Source organism: Kogia breviceps, chromosome 6 (assembly GCF_026419965.1).
Source record: "Kogia breviceps isolate mKogBre1 chromosome 6, mKogBre1 haplotype 1, whole genome shotgun sequence".
NCBI classification, from domain to species: Eukaryota; Metazoa; Chordata; class Mammalia; order Artiodactyla; family Physeteridae; genus Kogia; species Kogia breviceps.
In genome coordinates, this window is record NC_081315.1 from 145292833 (window position 1) to 145314798 (window position 21966).

A 21966-nucleotide genomic window follows, 5' to 3' on the forward strand; every position below is an offset into this window, starting at 1 on the left:
TTCTCGCCACAAGCACACCCCTGACCGCCCAGACGGTGCCAGGCCTCGAGGCTGGGCCCACGTCCCCACCTGCTCCTGCCCTGGGGGCTCAGGCAGGAGCCTGCGGGACAGCCGAGGTGTGCCCAGCCCTACCTGGGCCTCCCTATCCTCACCTCTGAAAGGACCGGATGGATGCAGTTCCCGCCCAGAGAGCCCCTGCTGCTTGTTGAATCACTGCACCGTGCGGTCACCAACACCCACACAGACCGGGCCACTGCCCTGGGGACCCACCCTGCTCTCACCCCCTAGCGAGGGGTGCTGGGAACCCAAAGGCCTGAGCTGCTAGAAACACCGGGCTTCCTCGGTAGGCAAGTAAAAGCACGTGTAACCCCCCAACAGGAGCTACCAGTGGGGTGCACGCATACGCGTGCTTACACGCTCGGGTGCACACACACAGGTGCACAGCCCGCACACACGTGGCCCGGCTGGCACCTTCAGAAAAGCCTTCAAGGAGGGGATTCTGGGCCAAGCCCCCAGGGGCCGGGAGGCAGGCACACGCGTGGAGTCCAGGGCCCCGGTGACACCCGCCCACCGTCACACCCCCAGGCCCACCTGGCATCCAGAGGCAGCTCCTTCTTCCCGTGGAAGTGGCCAATCTCCTTGCGCAGCAAGGCCATCCAGCTCTGCGGGTCAGTCAGGCCCTCAGCAGGCACGATGCCGCCCCGGGGAGGAGCCACCCTCACCCCCCCTCCCCTGCCCGCACTGGCCAGTCGGTGCCGACCACCAAGGCTGGGGAGGACGACCCTGGCTGGCCCTTCTGGGGCCGCGGCCCCCCTTCAGCCCACCCAGGGATCCTCCTGAGACAGCGGGCTCTGAGTGTGAGGGGGCTGGCCCCAGGCCCTGGGCGTGAGGACCGGAGACGGGGGGGCGGCACCCACCCAGCTGCCCATGCCCCAGCCACGGCCCCTCAGGGCCTGGACGGGGGCCCTGATAGCTGCCCGGCCCCCCAAGGCAGGTCCCACCTGGCCCCCCATCACCTTGCGCTCATCCTCAGAGGAGGCAGAGAAGAACCACGTGCGGTGCTTCTTGCTGATGTGGACGATCTTGAAGGGGAAGACGTTGCTGGATGTCGTCTCCTCAGCTGCCCGCATCACCCTGAGGGCAGCGCCAGGGGTCACCGTGCGGCCCAGGCCCGCAGGGACGGCCCAACCACAGCCCCACCCCTGGACAGGTCTTGGCACCCAGCACCACGCCCCGAGGGACACGGGAAGATCTGGACGGTGGGCCCATCGATGCTGCTGGCTGAAGGCCTGGATGCGTCAGGCGGGAGGAAGCGTGTGGGCAAGGGTGAGCAGTGAGCGGAGGGCACAGGGGTCCCAGAGGGCTTCCGGGGAGCAGCGCGTGCAGGGCTCTGAGACGAGGACATGCCACCCTCGCTGCCCACCAATGCTGCTTTACTTGGATGCCTCGGGCCCCGCCTGGCCCCTGGCCTACCTCCTGGGGACCCTCATGGGGCTTGTGTCACCCTCAGCCCCGCCCCTGCTGCCAGGTGGCTGGTCTGAGACCACTTCAGGGAAGTGACTCACTGCGGCCACTCCTGCAGCCAGGACATGGGGTTTGCATAGAGATCACAGACTCTACCATCGGGGGGCGCTGTCAGGCTGGCTGCCTGGGGCAGGTGTGTCCATCCGGCCCATCAGAGGGACATCGCCTGCTGCAAGGCTGCACTCCCACCAGGCCAGGGGTGGTGTGTTTGGGGAAAGGAAATGTCCCTCCCCAGGGGACCCCAGAGTCTGACCCACCAGTGCCCGCTGGCAGCCACAGGGCCCTGGAGCCTCCCCCAGCCTCCACCTGGGGGCTGGGCACTGGACTGGGTGCTTGGGGCAAGTTTCCCTACTGAGCTTGCGGCCAGCATGTGAGTGCAGGCCTAGAGTCACTCCCCAAGGGCGCCAGTCCTGCCACTGACACCGCGGGACCCTCAGGTTCTCATAGGCAGGAAGGGCTGGGCCTGCCCCCCCGAATGCCACTGGGTGCAGGGCCTGGGTGGTGTGACACCAAGACCTAGAGCCAGCAATCACACTTGCCCCCCCCACCCCCGCCGTGCAGGCCCGAGGCCGTGGGTGGGCCCACACGTGCCAACATGCCCCATCCCCCAGGGGCAGTGGGGGCGGCGGCCCAGTGCCCACAAGTCAGAGAGCTCCTTGAGGACAGGCTCGTGGCAAACTGATAGACTGGCAGCCCGCAGCAGGGAACTGGCCCCAGCCTGGGAGGCCCCAGGACCCAGCGGGGTTGCAACCCTTGAGGCTGATAAAGCGGCAGGAAGCCCCAGCCTGTCCCCAGGCCCTCGGCAACGGCAGCGGCCTGAGGCTAGGGTGGAGCCGCAGAGGCAGAGGCTGTACCCATCCGAAGGGCTGGGGGTGTCAACCATCTCAGGAAACCCGGACTTGCCTTGGGTGGGAACCGGGGGCGAACCCGCTGGCGGGCTGGGGGTCAGTGGGGCACTTACCGGTTGTAGCCACTCAGCGAGAAGGCGCCCTGCGGGGAGGCGGACGTGCTGCTCTTGAAGTAGTAGATGCAGCGCTTGTGGATGATGACAAAGCGCAGGGGCCCTGGGGGGGGGGGGGGGGGGGCGGAGCCTCGGGTCAGGCCCCACTCCAGGGACCACGCCCCGAGGCCCTGGGCGACTCCAGGCCAGGCCTCCTGCCCCCTCCCCAGGAGTCTACCATGGGGCCAAATGCTGAGGGTCGGGTGGGCATGCTGGTCCCTCCAGGGCACGGGAGATTCAGGGGGCTGTGTGGTGCTACCACGGGCCCCAGGGACAAGGGACGAAAGTGGCTCGAGGAAGGGCAGAGCCAGGGCCAGAGGCCCAGGGAGGCCACAGAGCCGCCCTGCTGGGTGGAGCGAGGCTGGGGGCATAGAAGCCCAGAGATCTTGCCAACAAGAGCCACTGGTGTGGAGCCAGTTATGGTGAGAACCCCTGTGGCTACCGCCCCATCCCTGAGCAGCCCCTCCCAGGCCTGGAGGCGGCTCATCTACAGCCCCTCCTTAGAGGCTCCCTGTTCAAAGAGGAGAGCAGACCAATTGGAGCCCACATAGAAACCAAACCAGTCAGCCTGGGGCACCTCAACCAGGCAGCACAGGGCCAGGGAGTCCCTGCCAAAGGGCACAGCTTGAGCAAAGGCATGGGACGCTCGTGGCTGGTCAGAGGGGTGGGCAAGGCCCTGAGGCTCTTGGGCTTCAGTGTCTCGAAGCCTGAGCATCTCCCAGGCCTGGGGGCTCTCTCCCTCTCCCAGCCTGCTGTCCTAGGCACCAGAGCCCCGGTCTCACGAAGCTCTGGAGGTCCAGCACCCAGATGGCTGTTGGCCTGGTACGTGGATTCACTGCAGACGGACGGACTGCCTGACTCACTGAACAGCCACCTGATAAGGCGAGGGAACCACCCAGGGGCCAGACCTACCAGGCCAACAAGGGCTCCCGCCCCTGGCCACAGGCTGAAGCTCGCTTGGCCAGCAGGTCAGCACTGTGCACCAAATGCCCTCCTATCTCCACCCGCTGCACCACCCCAGACCCTTCCACAGTCCTGGAGGCTGGGGAGGCCAACCTCAGGGCCCCGAGGGGGTGCCGGCAGGGAGAGAAGGGAAACTCTGGAGGGCCCACCAGGTAAGGGAGGAAGAAGAGGTTCAGAAAGGAAGGGTGCTTGGCCAAGGAGGTCCAATGGGGCTCAGCCCCATCCCCACGTCCTCCCATCGCGCTCCCCACCACCCAGGGGACTCACATTTGAGCAGCTGCAGCTGGGTGCCGCCCTTCTTGTGCAGGTAGCCAGCCTTGGCCACACCCCCAGGCATGGTCAGCAAGTTCTGGGCACCAATGGCCTTCATGGGGACGGGCCAGTGCATCTCCTCGGCCGCCATGAAGCTACAATAAAAAGGGAAGGGAACATGTCTCAGCCCAGGGTGGGGGCCACACCCTCGCCAAACAATCATTTGGTGGGTTGGCTGGGATCCATGCTGTCTCCGTCAGCCTGGGGCATCATTCGGGCAGGGACCACCCAGTGCACGGTGTCCAGGGGCAGGCTGCCTGCCTTAGGGTTAACCCAGGCCTGCAGGGCCCTACATTCCAGGCCCCTCCGCTTAACAGCCTCTTACTCATGTTCCAGCTGCTCTCCCAGAAACCTGGCAGGTTCTTTCAGTTTCACACTTCCGGCCTCTGCCTGGAATGACTGCTATCCCCCCCTCACACGGAGAACTCCTACTCGTCCTTCAAGGCCCAGATTCAGACTCCCCTCTTCTGTGACGCACCTCAATGCTCAGTCACATTTGGGGCCTCCCGCATCCCTGGTCCCTTGAACAGCACCCACCCACCCTGCACTGTTTTATCCACTGCCTGTCCCCACCCCACCCGGGGCCTGGTCCGTCCGGGGGCCACAGTGGAGTTGGAGGAGCAGTTCGGGTCAGACCCAGAGGCCCAGGCTTGCTGGAACTCCTGCCCCATCCCCAAACACACACACACACACACACACACACACACAAAGAAAACCACTCCGCTCTCAGCGAACCAGCAGGCTCCAACAGATGTTTACCGCCTCCCGCCTCCCCGGACGCCTGCTCCTCGGCCCCTGCCCAGGTCGCTCGGGCTGCCCCCTCCAGCTCCACCCGCGCACAAAGCCACCCCTCTGGCCTGCGCCCCAAACAACAGTGGAGCCTCCGACAAAGCGCGCCACCCCCGCGCCCGCCCGGCGGCCCGCACCGGACACAGCCCAGAGGGCGTAGGGAGGAGGGGGCCCCGCGCCCACCCGCCCCGGGAGGTGCTGGAAGACGGACAGGCCCCCCGCCCCGTCCGGGGCCCCCAGCCCTCCGGAGCCGGCCCCCGCCCGCCTTTGTTCCCGCCGGAAGCGCCGGGTCGGTCCGGCTCGGTCCTCACAGCGTCCACGCGGCGGGCACGGCCGGCTTCGGGGGGTCGGCCCGCGCCCGCCTCCCCTGGGAGCACCGACACGGCATCGGGCCGCGCGCTCCGACCGCCGTCTCGCCCGCGGCGCCCTCGTCCCGCCGGCCCTTGGCCCGCGGCCGCAGCCCCTCGCCAGCCATGCCGCCGCGCGCCCCGCCCCCTGCCCGGCCGCCGGCTCCGCCCCTCGCAGGTGAGGCGCCGCCCCGCCCGTGAGCCCGCGGGGCCTCAGTTTCTCCGTCGGCCGCTGCGACGGTGGGGGTGCGGGAGCGCGTGGGCACTGGGCGGACGCCTGAGGGGCCCCCCGGAGTCGGGAAGCCACGGAGGCGAACGGGCAGCCGGCCTCACGGCCCCGCGCGGCTGGAGGGCCCCCGACCGCCCCCACACCCGGGCCCCAGCCCCTCCGGCTCCTGGCGGCGGAGACCTTGGGAAAGCGCCTCGTCCCCCTCCCTGAGCCCCGGCCCAAAGCTCTGTCAAGGGTGGTGCGGGCCGCGCCGCCTCCCGGGGCTGAGCTGGAGTTGAAGCGGAGCTGGCTGGCGAGTTTCCCCTCCCCCCGCCTCCCGGGGCGCGAGCACTCAGGCTCCCGGGCGGGGCTGCCGGTCCTCCCTCGTTCCTCCCCCGTGGCCCCCTCTGGGCGGGCTGCGTCGCCTGTCTGACCCGGGATTCCCTGCAGGGGTCAGGGCTCCGGTCCTTGGCAGCTCCACCTGCCTGGAAGGATGTGGGCACCTCTCCCAGGAGACCCCTAGGCTGGCTACAGGCTGGGCTCCCAAGCATGCTGCCTTCTCTACCTCCACTTGCATACAGGCTGCCACCGAGATGGGCCACCTGCAGCAGAGGGTGGGTCTAACAGCTTCCGCCCTGCTCCCACCCAGCGGGTGGTCCCTGGTTTCCAGGCCTCTGCCTTGGGCCAGCGCTCTAGCCCCTTCCCGCTGCAACCAGCCCCTGCCTCTCACGCCTCTACAGCAGCCTCCCTGCACTGAGGCTCCAACCAGCCTCTGTGCCTGTCCCCAGTGCCCTTGACAGCCCCATGCCCCCAGCATTCCCAGCCCTCTAAGCCGCCGCCTCCTCGCAGCCCCCTGCCTGTGCCCGGGCCCTCGAGGCACCACGTCCCGGCAGCCCCACCCCACCTCCTCTCCTCAAGTCCCTCCCTGGCCTCCAGTCTCTTTCCTCCATCACCCTCCCCTCAGCACAGGCTCCAACACACATGCCATGCCCATCACTGCTCTGTTCTAAAGCTCCAGGACCTGCTCATGTCCAGCTGGCCCTTCCAGATCCAGCCCCTGCGGACCTTTCTCACGGGCTGCCCTCCAGCCCTCCACCTCCCGTGTGTGTGCCTGCACCAGCCAGGCCCGTGGCTCCTGTTACTGAAATCCACCGCACTCCCCACTTCAGGCCTCTGTCCACACTGTTCTCACTGCCTGCTGTTACAACTGAGCTAACTCACCCTCAAGAGTTGTTGGTTCAAATGAACACCAGTCCTTCACAAACTCTTCCCAAAACCGAAGAGCAAGGCACTCATTCTAAGAGGTCTGCGTTACCTTGATACCAAAACCAAAGACCTCGCAAGAAAAGAAAACTACAGACTAATATCCCTATGAATGTCGGTGTGAAGTCCCTCACCAAAATACTACCAAACTGAATCCAGCATCATATAAAAAGGATCCTACACCACGTGGGATTTATCCTAGGAATGCAAGCTTGAGCTAACATTCAAAATTCAAAAAATGTAGGGAATTGCCTGGTGGTCCAGTGGTTAGGACTCAGCGCTTTCACTGCCAGGGCCTGCGTTCAATCCCTGGTGGGGGAACTAAGATCTCGAAAGCCTCACGGCACAGCCAAAACAACAACAACAAAATTCAAAGCAGGTAATACATTATATCAATCTAATAAAGAACAAAAACCACATGCTTATGCCAATAGATGCAGAAAAAGCATTTGACAAAATTTGACAATCCTTCATAATAAGAACACTCAACCAACTAGGAGTGGGAGAAACCTCCTCAACCTGGTAAAGGAGATCTACGAAGAACCGAGAGCTAACATCATAAACAACGGTGAGTGACTGAAAGCTTTCCCCTACAAGCAGGGACAAGGCAAGGACATCAGCTCTTGCCATTTCTATTCAACATTGTACCAGAGGTTCTAGCCAGGACAATTACGCAAGAAGAAGCAATAAAAGCTATGCATGTTGGGAAGGAAACAGTAAAACTATTCAAAGATTAGATGATTAGAAAACTCAAGGGATCCACTAAAGAAAGAACGATTAGAACTGATACACAAGCTCAGCAAGGTGGCAGGATACCAGATCGATACACAAAAATCAGTCCTATTTCTCTACACTAGCAACGAACAATCCAAAAATGGAAGAGAGCTAACTCAAGTGTCCCCCTCTTTCAGGTGGTCCCACCAGCTCAGGCCCAGCACACAGGGGGCACCCAGGCAGTCCCAAAGGAGATGTAGAATGTTGACCCCGCTGGGTGCTGGGGACCGCAGGTTGCCTGGAAGGCGTAGGAAGCTGAAACAGAGCCCCACCCTGCTCCATCGCCTCCTCCCCCATCTGTAAGGAGACCTGGCATCTGTGTGGGGCAGGGGTGCCAGAGGCAGAGCTGAGGACTGATGGGGCCCACCCCTCGTCCTGGCTCCACACCTGAGCGAGCATGGGGAAGGAGCCGCCGCGGCCCGCGGTCCCACCCTGGTCAGCTCGGTGGCCAGGCAGGTGCAGGCCGGTGAGGGGCTCAGTCTCACCTGGCCACCGTCCCTCTGCGGGCAGGAGGAGGGCTCTTGGGTGTCCACGGGCTGACCTGGGGTGGGGAGGGTGGATTGTAGCAGGCCTGGTCGTGCTCCACCTTCACCTCCCCTGGGGATGTCCCTGCTTCAGGGACAGACACCGACATCCACCACCCCCCTCCAGAAGATGGACCGTCGAAGGGGAGGCTCATCCTGATGGCCAGATATCCTCTGGCCGCCCGGCCCTGCCCTGCACCACTGGGTGAGCTGGGTTGGGACCCGCCCAGGGGCACGGTGCCAGGCACGCTCCCCAGTCTCTGCTCCGTGCCCACCCCACCTTCTCTCTCAGCTGAGATGGGTCTGTGTGACCCGAGGCCCGAAGCTGCAGGGGTGAGGGCGGAACAGGCCGGGAAAGCTGTTCTTTCCCACAGAGACAGCCCCGTTGGGCTCCAGGAAGCTCAGGCTCTGTGGCTTCCGCCTGCCTTGGGGCTGCGAGCCTCTGGGGTGTGTGGTCATCCCCTGCACAGGCCCACACGTGAGCCGTGGCTCCACACACCTGGTCATTGTCACAGACAGGGCACCCAGACAGGATGAGTGCAGGAGCCGTACAGCCCGAAGGCCCAAGGTTCTGTGTGTGCACGTCAGTGTGTGTGCACACGCGTGTGTACCGGTGTGAGCCTGTGCACCAGGTTGCCTGGAAGGAGCAGGAGGAAGGCTCTGGAGGGCGGGGTTCCCTCGGCTCTCCTCTCCCGCATCCGCAGGTGCAGCCTTGGCTGTGGTGAGGGAGCTGGCACCCCGTGAGACCACAGGGTCGGAGTTCCATCAGTGGCGACCAGGCCACCCATGTGTGGGAGCTGCAGGGCGAGGGGGGCCTGGGGGGTCCCAGCCCCGAGGGAGAAGAGACCAGGTCCCCCAGTGCACTCACTCACACCTATGCACACGCTCACTCGTCATAGGCCTACAGGCACGCTTACACGCTCACGCCCGAAGACACACTCTCACACACCCACCTGCATGTAATCATACGTGCACACGTACACACATGCACTCGCACATACACATGTACTCGCTCACACAGGCTCACACTCATACGTATGCACACACCCATCCGCACATGTACACGCTCACATTCATTCTTATACATGCACTCATTCTCACGCATGCCTGCTTGCAGTCAAATGTACTCATACACACACACTGACTCACGTGTATATTCACACACACACACACACAGAGACACGCACACACACACACACACGCACAACCTCCAGGGGCTAGCAGGAACTTTCCTGGGTGGCCCCAGTGCGCTGGGCAGGCAGCTTGGGCACAGGTCAGAGTAATCATCAGTACCCCGCAGCCCTGCACTGGTCCAGCACCAAGTCTGACCCGACAGCTCATTAACCCCCACAGGCGTTGCTTTACCCCCATCTCACAGGCTAGGACGCTAATAAACAAGCTCAGCAAGTCGTCAACCCGCATGGCGCACACCGGGCACTCACCGTGGGGACCACACTCTGTGCTTCCCGACGACCACCCCACGTCACCATCCTAACACCCCCCGACGTGTGAACCTGTGTCATCCCCACGTCACTGATGAACGCACCGAGGCTCAGAGAAGCTGAGCAACTCAGAAGTCACACAGCCAGTGAACAGCGGAGCGCTCAGCCTGTCCCGCCCGGCATGGAGCGGGCGCTAGGTGGCGCTGGAGGGGCGGGCCCCCAGCGCCTCTGGGTTCCGTCTCTCCTTTCAGTTTCTCCTCCCGCTTCCTCTTCCCAGAATCGTTCTCCATAAAAGAATGAAAACCAAAAATCTCCAATGAAGGCCAGTGACGAGCCATGCCGGAGGGAGGGAGGCACGACCTGGGCTGGGGTCCCTGAGGCCCTGAGGCTCTTCGGCTCCCTGCCGGGACCCCCAGCACTGCGCTCCCGGGGCAGGCAGGCGGCAGTGAAGGCACGGTCACGCTGACACACCGTCACACTCACACACGCACGCACACAGTGTGTGCGCGCCCAGGACCCAAACGCCAAGGCCACCCAGGCAGGGCGGCACATGACCAGGGGGCGGGGCTGTCCTCTCTGGGCTCCCACTTAACCCGTCTAGCTGAGGGCTCTCCTCTTGGGGGCCCAGGGCCAGCGTCCTGTGCGCCCCACCGCGGGCCCCGTTGAGGGGGGCTCTGACTCCACGCCGGGCCTCCCTGAGCGGCTCTACAGGTGCTGGGCCGGCACCACCTCCCGAGCCCCCATCCCCAGGGCCGCCCTGCTGACCTGGTGGCACTGACCCAGCACATGACTGTCTTCCTGCCTGGCGACGGCTTGGGGGCAGGTGTCCTGGGGCCCAGGAAGGCCATGTGGCTCAGGGGCCACGGGGCGGGGCTTCAGCCGGCCTCCCCCAGGCAGGCGAGGTGCGATGCCCCCCGCAGCCCAGGATAGGGTGCCGGCTATGCCCGCGGAGCCTCCCGCTGACAGCCACCTGCTGCATCTGGGGCCCGTGGCCTCCAGGGCTTCCTCCCCGCCCAGGGCTTCCTGTTGCTGGGCCCCTGGGCAGCCCCGGGTAGCCAGCACTTCCTGCCTTCCACCCTTTGAGGTCCTGAGGCCCAGCGCTGTGCCCAGTCAGTGCCATGTGGCCTGCTGGCTTTTGGCCACGCCCACTGTGGCCAGAGACCACAGCTCATCAGGCCCCCGGGGGGATGAGGCCAGCTGTGCCCCCGGGAGGCAGTTCCCTGCCGGTCCCCCCTAGGGCCACCTCTGTAAGTTTGACTTCTTCCCAGCAAATCGCTGAAGCCCCAAAACCCAGGGCGCCTGGCCCGGCCTCCCTGACCCCAGAGACAGACACACAAGAAGTCGGTGCTTACGCCCCGCACGGGGAGGTCACTGCTACCCGGGTGTGCTCCCACTACCACCACGGCGCCACTGCCCAGCTCTGCCTTCCGAGGCTGCACAGAGCAGCTGTGCCTCTGGCACCAGAGCCTTCTGCGTTTCAAGGTCGCCACCTCTCTGCCCTTTGACACCAAGGGACCAAGGGATGGGTTCTGAGCCTGGGTCTAGGCGTTGGCCCGTCACCTTCCCTCCAGCCCCCGAGCCTCCTGCCTCACCCCATCCCCCCATGCCAGGCACAGCCTCTGTGACAGAGCTGCTGCGACAGAGCAGTGATCGCCACTCTCTGCTGCCTCTGTGAACACCTGGCTGGCTAGAAAGAAAGCACTTACGGGCTTCCCTGGTGGCACAGTGGTTGGGAGTCTGCCTGCCGATGCAGGGGACACGGGTTCGAGCCCGGGTCCGGGAAGATCCCACATGCCGCGCAGCGGCGGGGCCCGTGAGCCGTGGCCGCTGAGCCTGCGCGTCCGAAGCCTGTGCTCCGCAACGGGAGAGGCCACAGCAGTGAGAGGCCCGCGCACCGTGATGAAGAGTGGCCCCCACACGCCGCAACTGGAGAAAGCCCTCGCGCAGAAACGAAGACCCAACACAGCCAAAAAAAAAAAAAAAAAAAAAAAAAAGCACTTACAACCCCATTGCAAAGCATAGTTCTGTCTGTCTGTCACTCCCTGGTCCCTGACTGGGTCCCTCCCAAGCCTGCTTTGCCCCATCAAGCCGGGCTTCCTCCCCCGGCCCGGGGCCACAGCCAGGAAACTGGGAGCAGGGATTCAAGCCGAGGCTGCTTGGTGCTGAGCCCCCAGGCCCCCTGCCTCTCCTCCCCTGAGCTTGGGTCTCAAGGTCACACCTCACCCAGGGAGGACAAAACCAGCTGGAGGAAGGAGTGCTTTGGGGCCACACCACGGCAGGATTCGAGGGTGACAGAGGCCGCAGACTACAGGGTCCTTGGGCATTGCAAAGGCCTCGTCCTGCCTGCCAGCTTTCCCAGGGCATAGCCCCACAGCCGGCTGTGCCAGCGCCTAGTCAGTCCGCATCCCTGCGTGTCGGGGCCTGAGGGAGGCCGGCCCTGGGCTGGGGGCCTCCATCTCCCACTGTGTGCACAGCCCCAGACCCCTGCCAAGGCCCCCGCACCACCCGGGGGCCAGTCTGGGGTGTGAGACTACCTGCTGTCTCCTGGAGGTTGGGCAGCTGGGCCTTTTGTGTACGAGCTGTCCTCAGGGCGGGACCCTGGCCTCCGCAGCCTGGGCCATGCCTTCAGGAGAAAGCTGACCACAACAGATGGACGGGTGGTGGCAAGGGGGAGGTTCAGTGGGGCCCCCTGCCCTTCCCCTTCGCAGCCTTCCCGGAGTGGGGAGAGGGCCCCCAGTCGACTCAGCTGGGCACCCCGCCCACCTCTATCCTCTGCCAGCTGTGGGCCTCAAGCTACTGACTTAGCCTCTCTGAGCCTTAGTTTCTTCATCGGTGCTGAGGGTTGAGATAAAATAGCAGGTTAGGAGCCCCTGGGGCTTGGGCAGCCAGGACAAGCCAGTGGAGCAGTTCTGGGACAGGGCAGGGGCTTCAAGGGGCCGTGAGGTCCAGAGGAGGTGCCCAGCAGGCGCTGGATCGGGGGAGGCCTCCAGACGAGGGGCCGGGTTTGACTGAGAAGGAGTTTGCTGGGGCAGGGGTGGCCTGAGGAAGTCAAAGTCCGGGCAGCAAGTGGCCAGAGCCGGGGGCGGCTGGGGGGGCGGCAGTGGGGGAGGGGGAGGGTGTGGGTACAGGCCTGCAGAAGAGAACTGCCCGGAACCGAGAGCGGCCGGCTCTCCCTGGGACATCCCATCCCTCACTGGAGAGACAGAAGGATGGATCAGGACGCCTGGGGTCCAGGAGCCACAGCCTCCCCTTGCCCCTGCCCCAGAAGGGCCACCAAGCACTACCCACAGCAGAGGTGGAGTAGGCAGAGGGCCACACCCGCTGGAGCCCTGGCTCAGCACTAAGATGCCGTAGCAGTCACGGCCTGAGCAGAGGAACAGGGGTCTCCGTGGAAGTCAGACCTGCGTCGGCTCCTTCTCCAACCCTATTCCCTCTGGGAGTCTGAGGTCAGGATTCCCGGGCTGCTTTGTGACCTCTGAAGGCCCCGCCACTCCAGGCCTCTGTTCCTCCCTGTGGCCTCCCATCTCCCGAGGCAGCATTTCATCGCTGCAGCAAATAACGCAGCGATTCACATTCCTCAAACAGAGGACATTCTGGGCCCCTCCTTCCATAGTGGGAGCTCCACGACCTTTCACACTGTGCTGAGAATAACCAGCCCCCAAGCAGCAAGATGTGTGGAGTTGGGGTCCCTGCCCTGGGCAGCTCTGGTCTTCCACCCCACTCTCACCAAGTTGCAGCCCCCCCCCCCCCCCGCAGCTCCCAGGCGGCTGCCTCTAAGTTCCAGGCTTGGGGACCACCCACCATGCCAGAGGCAGCACACTTAGCAGGGTGGTGGGACTCGACAGGGGCGGGCAGGGGCCAAGAGTCGGCCTGAAAAGGAGGAAGGGAGAAGCTTCTGGGTTCCTGGGGTCCTCAGCCTGCTCTGGAGCCAGGCAAAAGCCCAGGCAAATGCCCACCACCTCTGCAGCAGGCCATGGAGCCTGCCCCACCCTGATGCTCACAGCCCAGTCACCCGCGGTTACCCTGGGGACGTAGGGTTCAAAGAGCAGGGCACTGGCCGGGCCGATGGCCAGGGAACAGAGGCGTGGAGACTGGAACCACGCCCCTGGGAACCCCAGCCCGGTGTCTCCCGCAGCCTCCCAGAGCCCTGTGCCCAGTCCGGTGCCCACCTGTCACCTTCATGCCAAGGAGGGCCTGCCAGGCTCAGGGAGGGCCCTGGGCCCAGGGAAGGGCGGCTGGCACCTCCACTCGTGAAAACCTCAAGCTCTCAAAATAAGACGCTTTGCATCAGTCCCTCACAAAGGGCCCAGGGCCACCCACAGCCAGCCTGGGACCCACCTACTTAGTCCCCACCCTCCCGGGCCAGGGCCACGAGCCCTTCCCCTCTCTGAGCCTCACTCCTCTCTGCACAGGTGCTGTAACCTGCCTTCCTGCGCAGGGCTGCAAGGATTCCCGGGAATTTGGTCCTGGGTACCATCCAGCTGGGCAGAGAGAGAGGGTGGCATAGAGGGCAGGGTCCTGGTCATGGTCACCCAGTGTAGTGGGCTGAATGGGGGCCCCCAGAGACGTACGTCCAAGTCCTAGTCCCTGGGAGCTATGATCATGACCCTAGTTGGAAAAAGGATCTTTGCACATGTAATTAAGGATCTCACCACGGTTTAGCCAGATGGGCCCTAAATCCAACAACAAGCATCCTCATAGCAGACAAAAGAGAAGGGGGGAAAAAAACTCCAAAGGAGATCAGACTTGTGGTTACTAGAGGCAGAGGGTGGAAGGAGGAGGAATTGCAGGAAGCTGGTCAAAAGGTACAAACTTCCAGTTATGAAATAAATAAGTCCTGGGGGTGGAATTGCAACACGGTGACTGTAGCCCACAGTGCTGTATGATATGCAGGAAAAGTTGTACAGAAAGTAAATCCTAAGAGTTCTCATCACAAGGAAACATTTTTTCCCCTCTTTTCTTTTCTTTTTATTGTCTCTGTATAAGAAAAGGGATGTTACCTGAACCTACTGTGGTAATCATCTCACAATATATGCAAATCAACCATCATGTTGTGTGCCTTAAACTTAAAAATAAAAAGAGAGAGAGAGAAAAGACACAGAGGAGAAGGTGACTTGAAGACAGAAGCAGAGATTGGAGAGATGTGGCCATAAACCAAGGAAGCCGAGGGCTGCAGGCAGCCACTAGAAGCTGGAAGACAAAGAAGCAAGGGAGGATTCTCCCCTGGAGCCTCCCGTGGGAGCACGGCCCTGCTGACACCTTGATTTTGGAGTCCGGCCCCAGGACTGTGAGAATAAATTTCTGGTTTTTTTCAGCCCCCAGCTCGTGGTACTTCGTTAGGGCAGCCGTGGGAAACTATTTTACACGGGGACTCGCCGAAGTTCTTCCCCTGGATGAACTCACAGTCAATTTGAAGTCCTGGGCGTGCCAGCCGGGTGAGGCTGGCTCTGTGTGAGGCCCCCCCTGGGCACCCAGCCGGATAGGGTACATCTGAGTGGGCTTCCACAGCCTCACCACCTCCCACCCTTCCCGCGCACGGGGTCGGAGGCCACCCCCAGCCTACACCCACCAGACTTGCTGGGCCCACCTCCTGACCCTGGTTCCCACCCCCGGCCAGCCCTTCCTTGGCTCTGTCCAGCCATTTCCACCACGAAGCAGAGGCCAGGCTGGTTCCCTGGCTGAGTGGATGGGGTCTGGCCCCTGCTTTGCTGCCCTGAGCCCTCGACTCTGGGCCTGTCACACAGGACCACCGTGCCCCACTCCAAGTACACGCAATCTTCTCCACCTGGAAACTATATCCTCTCCGACAAATGCTCCCTCATCCTCTGAAAACAGAACCATCTAGAACCTCACTCCCTCCTCTGCAATCTCCAAGTCAGTGGCACAGCCTTGCCCACCAGGGTGTCACATGTGTATGTATCCCTAGCACTCCCCATGGGCCTCTGAATCCCCAGAGCCCAGTGCCTGGTCCACAGAAGGGGCCAAGAGCCCGACGGATGGGTAGACAGATGGGTTCAGCGTCACATCTACACACACGGCCACACCCCTGATGTGGCTATACCAGCACGTGCCCGGACCTCAGAGCCGGAGTGAAGCACTTCTCTGACCCCCACCAAGAACTGATGCCCAGTGGCTGTAGCAAAGTCCCATGGCCCCAGGACCCCCGCCTGGTGAGGTAAGCCGCCGGCCAGCACTGGGTGAGCACTGGAGTCTGCTCATTGCAAGAGAGAGACCAGGCCAGCATCCCCCGAAGACAGCAGTGTGCTGGGGTCTAGGAGGCCCCCAGGGGCTTCTCAGGGCTACCCAGGGTGGAGGCGAGAGGCAGCCCAGCCACTCCGGTGTCGGCGGCAAAGGGAATTAGGGGAAGTGCGGAAAAAGGCCCAAATGCACAGCTGCCCGCATGGAGCCTGGGCTTCGGAGGGTGGTGGCCAAGTGGGGTTTCTACTCTGGGACCCTCAGCCCTCGAGCTCTGTCCCCATAGAGGACTCGTAAAGCCCACGTATCCCTGGATGCCCCCCACCCCGCCCCATAGCAAGTTGGGGCCCTCCTCTCCAGGCCTGGTGTCTCTGCCTCGAGCAAACCTTCCCAAACTGCACAGCCTCTCTCAAGGGCCGGGCTCGAGGGCCGGATTAGCCTGGGGAGCAGAGCTGGGGCCCCTCAAAGAGTCGGGGCCGCTGCACACCCCACACCGGGTGCGGGACGCACTCAGCAGAGAGCCCTGGGGAGGATGGAGCTCGGGGCCTGGCCGGGAAGGAGCAGCCTATGGGTGGGAGGGAGGCTGGCTGGGCAGGGGCTCCAGGCCCAGGGTCCCTGTCCCTGGATTCGGCCGCGGTGGGTAGGGAGGGGTCGGTCTGGGGGAAGCGTAGGTTAGCCTCGCCGCTCTCTCGTCTCAAACCACAAGCCAGCAGAGGCGTTTCAGGATTCACACTTCAGTTCATCATGACACTGACAAGTTTCCACCTTTTAATTGCTTGAGGAAGAAGCGCTCCAGAGTGCTGACGTGTGGGCCGGGTCCACCCCCGCGTTCCGGGCCCCCCGCCTGCCCGTGGATACCCGCTGCTACGCATCACAGCCTGCGGGCACCGCAGGTCCCCAGCCCCGCCCGCCAGGACAGGGCTGCGCCACCACGGGACCTCGGTAGGCAGGACGGCGCGGCGGTGGTGGCACAGGCTTCCTTGGGGACAGGATGGGCTCGGTCCTAACCTTGCGGCCCACAGCTCCTGTGCGGGGCTATCCCGAGGACCCCACCGGGCACGGCTGGGGGGCAGGGCGACTCCAGGGATTCCATCGGCCAGGCCGTCATCACCGTCACGTCAGGAAGGGAGAGCTCCCCCCTGAGCGGCCCCCGCTCAGAGCCAGGCGACACCTTCCCATCCTGCCCCCGTGGGTCTGGAGCCCCGGGCATTTCCGCCTCCTCGCTCACCACTGGCCCCATCTGAGCCACGCTCGCAGGGTTGCAAATTCCACCCGGAGGTGACGGACACCTCTGCCCAGTGCTGGGTTCGGCCTGGAGCGACATCTCCCTTCCCCTGGGTCTCCGCCCCACGTCCAGACCCACCACCTGCACACACAGCCCCTGGCCTTCTCCTGCGTAGGCTCCGCCCACCTGCGGGGCCACACTGCGGCATTTTCAGCCTGCCTGTTGACTCTCTGACCCTCCTTCGACGCAGCTCGATGGGGGGTGACATGACAGCCACTCCTTGTGTCTGTCCCCTGCGGTGTCCCCAGCAGGAAGCTGGCCTGGGCACCTCCTGCAGCATGAAGAGATCCCACCTCGTTAGCTGGACACTCCTGACTCCGCCTGGGGTCCCATCACGGAGCTGGTTCACTGAGTGAAACCATTCATCTCTCCCTGAGACCCCCACTGCTCCGTCCCTGGGGGGCCTCTGGCTGCCATGACGACGCCTAGTGCGGGGGCTCTGCCAGCCACTGAGCAAGGCCTGGACACCCCGGGAGTGACCTCTCCCGGTCTCACTGTTCTCACTGGCCTTGTCCGCAAAGCGACCGGCGCCCGGCGCCGGCAGAGCAGGTGCAGGGCCAGGACGACGCACCCTCACGCCCCGAGCGCCCGGTGGGCCGAGCCCCAGGCAGACCAGGCTGCCCGACGCCGCTGCTCAGCCTCCGGGGGACGGGGGGGGGCGGCTGGGCTGGAATCTGCAGAGCCGCGTTGTCAGGTCGCCCAGGAGGGGACAGACTGTCTCCTCTGAGGTCACTCCCGGCAGACGGGGAGCACGCAGATGCAGGACTTCCCCAAACCCAGCCCGCTCCACCCTCCTCCCAGAGGCCGCCATGCGTGCTCCTTGGGTCACGTCACCGTGGCTCCCTCAGCACTGCAGAGTCAGGCCCCCAGTGGAGGGTCTGGTCCCCGACACCAGCCCCAGGCCTCAGGAGCACAGGCTCCCACCAGCCAGACCCTCCTGGGGACACATGTACCTGTCACATCCTGTGGGGACACGTCCCCACTCGCTGAAGCCAAGGCAGGGGGGTCACGACGGCTGGGGGCGCTTTCCTGTCTACGGTCCGCCTCTTGTGACAGGAGGGCCAAGTCAGTGGGCCGGGGCAGGGGGCACCGTCCGGGAATGTCTGCCCAGTGCCAAGCCGTCAGCCCCCACGGTCCGCTCAGTCCCCAGCGTCTCCTGCTCTCCCGATGAGGAAGCTGAGGCTGAGCGGGCTGCAGCAGTGGCCACACAGCCAGCGCCACCCATGTGGCCCAGAGCCGGGGCCACTTCACCCACCACATGCAGCCTGGCACTTCCTGCCAAGCCTGGCTCTCAGAGGCATGAGGAGAAGGAGCCCCAGGGCCTACTCTCAGGAAGGGTGCCAGCTCCCACCCGGCAGAGAACCCAGCGGCCCAGAGGAGGGCTCCAGGCTCCGGCAGGAAGGCTGGGGCACACGGCCTGGGGATGCGGGCACATGCCAGCCTGTCCACGTGAACTCAGAGTCTGCTTGTGTTTTACACGTATCCCCAGAGCCCAGGGCGAGCTGGTCAGGAGACTGTCCCGGCCACAAGCCCCCACCCTGAGCCCTGTTCACCGCTGCCACCGGTACTGGGACAGAGGGAGGCCATCAGGGCATCGCCACCTGTCAGCAAACACCGCACCCTTCACCCCCGGATCCAGGCTGGGCTCCCGATCTGCTGGGGAGGCAGCCACCTCTGACTCACATCCTTGTGACCACGCTTCCACCCAGATGGGGTGACACGTCAGCCAGCATCCGCACGCCATAGTCAAGCAAGAAGATCACATGGAGAGTGTCTTGAGTAGCAAAGAGCTTGTGCAAAGGGCCTGGGGTTGGGGTGAGAGGAGGTATCCAGAGAGACTTGGCCCCACTGCTCCTTGCAGGAGCCGAGGGTGGAGGCCAGAGGCTGGCCCTGACAGGCACGCTGCGGGGACACTTGCTGTCCGCCGGTGCCAGGCCAGGGCAGCTGTACGAGCCCTCCACACCGGCAACCACCTGCTGGGGCATCCCAGGGTCGAGGCCACCAGGGGTACTGACCTTGACACCAGTAGCATCTGTTCCTTTACTCATCTCTTTAGGGTCTTTCATGCCATGGTGGCCTCCCTCAGACCACAGGAACCAGAAAGTTCCTGAGTACCTTACAGCATTTCACCAAGTCAGCGCTCCCGGGTCAGGGCAAAGGGCATCAGGACCCAGGGGCATGAGGTGTGGCCCCGCATCTCAGCTCTTCCATATACCTCTGGGGGTGCCTGGGCCACTCACTCACCTAGGAACCTGGTTCAGCAATTGTGCAGCAGTGCTTGGGTCTCCTGCCCACCCTGCCACAGGCTGGAGCCCGTCAAGGCCAAGTCCGTACCACAAGGTCCCTTCCCTCCTTCTTCTCACTTCAGCATCTTAGGCTTTGGTGTCTCTTCAGTTTTAATCCTTTTTTTTTTTGCGATACGCGGGCCTCTCACCGCTGGGGCCACTCCCGTTGCGGAGCACAGGCTCCAGACACGCAGGCTCAGCGGCCACGGCTCACGGGCCCAGGTGCTACGTGGCATGTGGGATCCTCCCGGACCGGGGCACGAACCCGTATCCCCTGCATCAGCAGGCAGATTCTCAACCACTGTGCCACCAGGGAAGCCCTAATCCATTTATTTTTATCCTTTTATCACTAACGTTCTTTTTTTCTTTTTTGGCCGCACGGCCTGCAGGATCTTAGCTCCCGGACCAGGGAGCGAACCCCACGCCCCCTGTGGTGGAAGCGCAGAGTCTTAACCACTGAACCACCAGGGAAGTCCCCCTAATGTTAATATGTTTAGGCTATTTTCAAACATTTTTTTCTTTGACGCTGTTGATTAACCTTCGCTTTCTGAGTTTTCTTATTTGATTGCATTGTTTCTGCTTTTGCTCCCCTTTTATTCCTCGGTCAATTTTAAGTTGGCCCCAGGAGGGTCTTGCCCTCTCACTGGCTACTTCCTGGGGTTCCCTGCAGGCTGGGGCGGGGCCGTGACAGGGCAGCCCCTCTGCCGGACTGCCGTGGACGGGGGCTGGGGGAGCAGGCTGCAGCCACTTCCAGGCCTCGGTCTCTGGCTGGACAGAGGCAGGGGGACAGAGACACACCCAGAAGGGAGGGAGCCAGAGAGAGGCCGCAGGAAGAGGCACGGACAGAGGGGCAAAAGGGGGAAGGAGGAGGCCGGCCCCCCGGTGTGGTGTGGGGAACGGAGACTGCGGTTCCTCTTCAGCCTGGGAGCCCTGGGCCAGGCGCTGGATGGATGACTCACGGCCCTGGCTCCCCTCCGAGACCCTCAGCCGGGCCCACAGGGGGCCTGGCTGGCCTGGCTGTTCCCAGGCACCCTCACACTGCCCCATTGTTCAGAGGCCCAGCGAGGAGAAGGCTCTGGCGGTGGGCCCAGGATGGCGGGAAAGGGGCCCAGCCCCAGCTCTCCTGCCCCTCTTGGGCAGCCTTGACAGACAGGACAGGGGACAGGAGGGGGTGGGGGAGGGCTGTCTCCATCCAGCCGTCCTGCCATCCTCCCAAGGCCGGTGGTCCTGCAGGATCCTGAGCCCCGGCCCCTCTCTCTGGGCAGCTGTCCCAGCCACAGCTGGGAGGCAACTCTCAAAGGCAACTGGGCTCAGTCTCAGGTTCAAGGCCGTCACCCGGTTGGTGCTCAGCCACGACGACGGACGGCTCGCACGCCTTCCCTGACCGCCTCGTGCTGTCCCCACCCTGCAAACTTAGGTCACCCCGGGACACCCCGATGCCCCACAGTCAGGCTGGGGCGTGGTGCCCTCAGGGGACCTCAGAGCCCAGTGCAGGGCTGGAGGAGGGGGCCTCTGCTGAGGCACATCCCCCCTGCTCCCTTCCTCCAGGCCCTCCCCCTTCCACTGGCACAACAGCCTTACAAAGCTTCCCCAGATGCCACAGGCAAAGTGCCCGCGGGGCCCTCGTGGACAAGGCAAACCCTCCCATCTAACCCTCAGCCTAACTAGGCCTCCCAGGGGCAAGGCGGCTCCTGGTGGTCAGCAGAGCCAGGGTCAAGCTCCCGAGAGCCAGCCCCTAAGGCCTCCTCCTGGCTGGGCACCTGCCACCGGGCTGGGGCAGCCTGCACCCGGTGGGGGAGGGGCACGGCTCCGCGGTGCTATAGGGACACCCTCCCCCTCCCCAGGGAGACAGCCATGGGGTCACACCACTGTCGCCAGAAAAGCCAGCAATGAGGACTGGGGGTGCGGGGGAGGAGGGCAGAGTCAGTATGACCAGAGGTGGATGCTACCCCACGTCTGCCTTCCCCCGGCCCTGGCGGCCGCTCAGCGCGAGTCACTGACTCCACCCCGGTCAGCCGAACCCCTGCGCCCACCGCACACCTAGCCCTCCTGCAGGTCCGCTTCACTTGCTTTGGCCCAAGCTCCTTACAGCCCCTGCTGTGGTGCGGGTATGTGCGGTGGGGGCCAGGAGGCAGTCTTAAAAGCTCACCCCAGAGTGAGCTTTCAAACCACAAACCAGCCCCTGCTCAAAACCCACCCATGGGGGCTTCCCTGGTGGCACAGTGGTTAATAATCCTCCTGCCAATGCAGGGGACGCAGGTTCGAGCCCTGGTCCGGGAAGATCCCCCATGCCGTGAAGCAACTTAGCCCATGTGCCACAACTACTGAGCTTGTGCTCTAGAGCCTGCGAGCCACAACTACTGAAGCCCGCACACCACAACTACTGAGTCAACACGCTACAACCACTGAGTCTGCGCTCTAGAGCCCGTGAGCCACAACTACTGAGACCGTGTGCCACAACTACTGAGCCTGCACTCTAGAGCCCACAAGCCACAATTACTGAGCCCGCACGCCACAACTACTGAGCCTGAGCTCTAGAGCCCGCGAGCCACAACTACTGAGCCCACGTCTCACAATTACTGAGCCCGCGCGCCACAACTCCTGAGCCTGTGCTCTAGATCCCTCAAGCCACAACTACTGAGCCCGTGTGCCACAACTACTGAGCCCGCGCACCGCAACTACTGAGCCTGCACTCCAGAGCCCGTGCGCCACAACTACTGAGCCCATGTGCCACAACTACTGAGCCCATGAGCCGCAACTACTGAGTCCACATCTCACAACTACTGAAACCTGTGCACCTAGAGCCCATGCTCCACAGCAAGAGAAGCCACCACAATGAGAAGACCCCGCACCACAACCAAGAGTAGCCCCCGCTCGCCACAACTGGAGAAAGCCCGTGCTCAGCAACAAAGACCCAACGCAGCCCAAAATAAACAAATAAATGAATAAATTTATAAATAAGTAAATTTATTTTAAAAAAACCCTCCCTTGCCTGACCTCTCAGCCTGGGCCCCCCTGCCCGTTTCCTGCTCCCACCCCAAGAAGGCCCTACCCC

At 63.5% G+C, this 21966-nt stretch overlaps 1 protein-coding gene across 3 annotated transcripts in view; it reads right to left on the reverse strand.

The window, feature by feature from the left end:
• Positions 1-21966, reverse strand: part of SH3BP2 (SH3 domain binding protein 2) — a 35705-nt gene that overhangs the window by 7019 nt on the left and 6720 nt on the right. Inside the window, exons 1-5 of one of the 3 annotated variants that reach the window (XM_059066026.2) lie at positions 9912-10246; positions 3755-3894; positions 2486-2588; positions 1017-1134; positions 592-662 (exon numbers count right to left, since the gene is read on the reverse strand). In XM_059066026.2, coding sequence (XP_058922009.1) covers positions 592-662; positions 1017-1134; positions 2486-2588; positions 3755-3894; positions 9912-9994 — 515 coding nt within the window. In that variant the 5' untranslated portion in view covers positions 9995-10246. Of the gene's footprint in view, positions 1-591; positions 663-1016; positions 1135-2485; positions 2589-3754; positions 3895-9911; positions 10247-21966 lie in introns of those variants that run through there. The other 2 variants (XM_067036814.1, XM_059066028.2) reach the window with 2 other exon arrangements.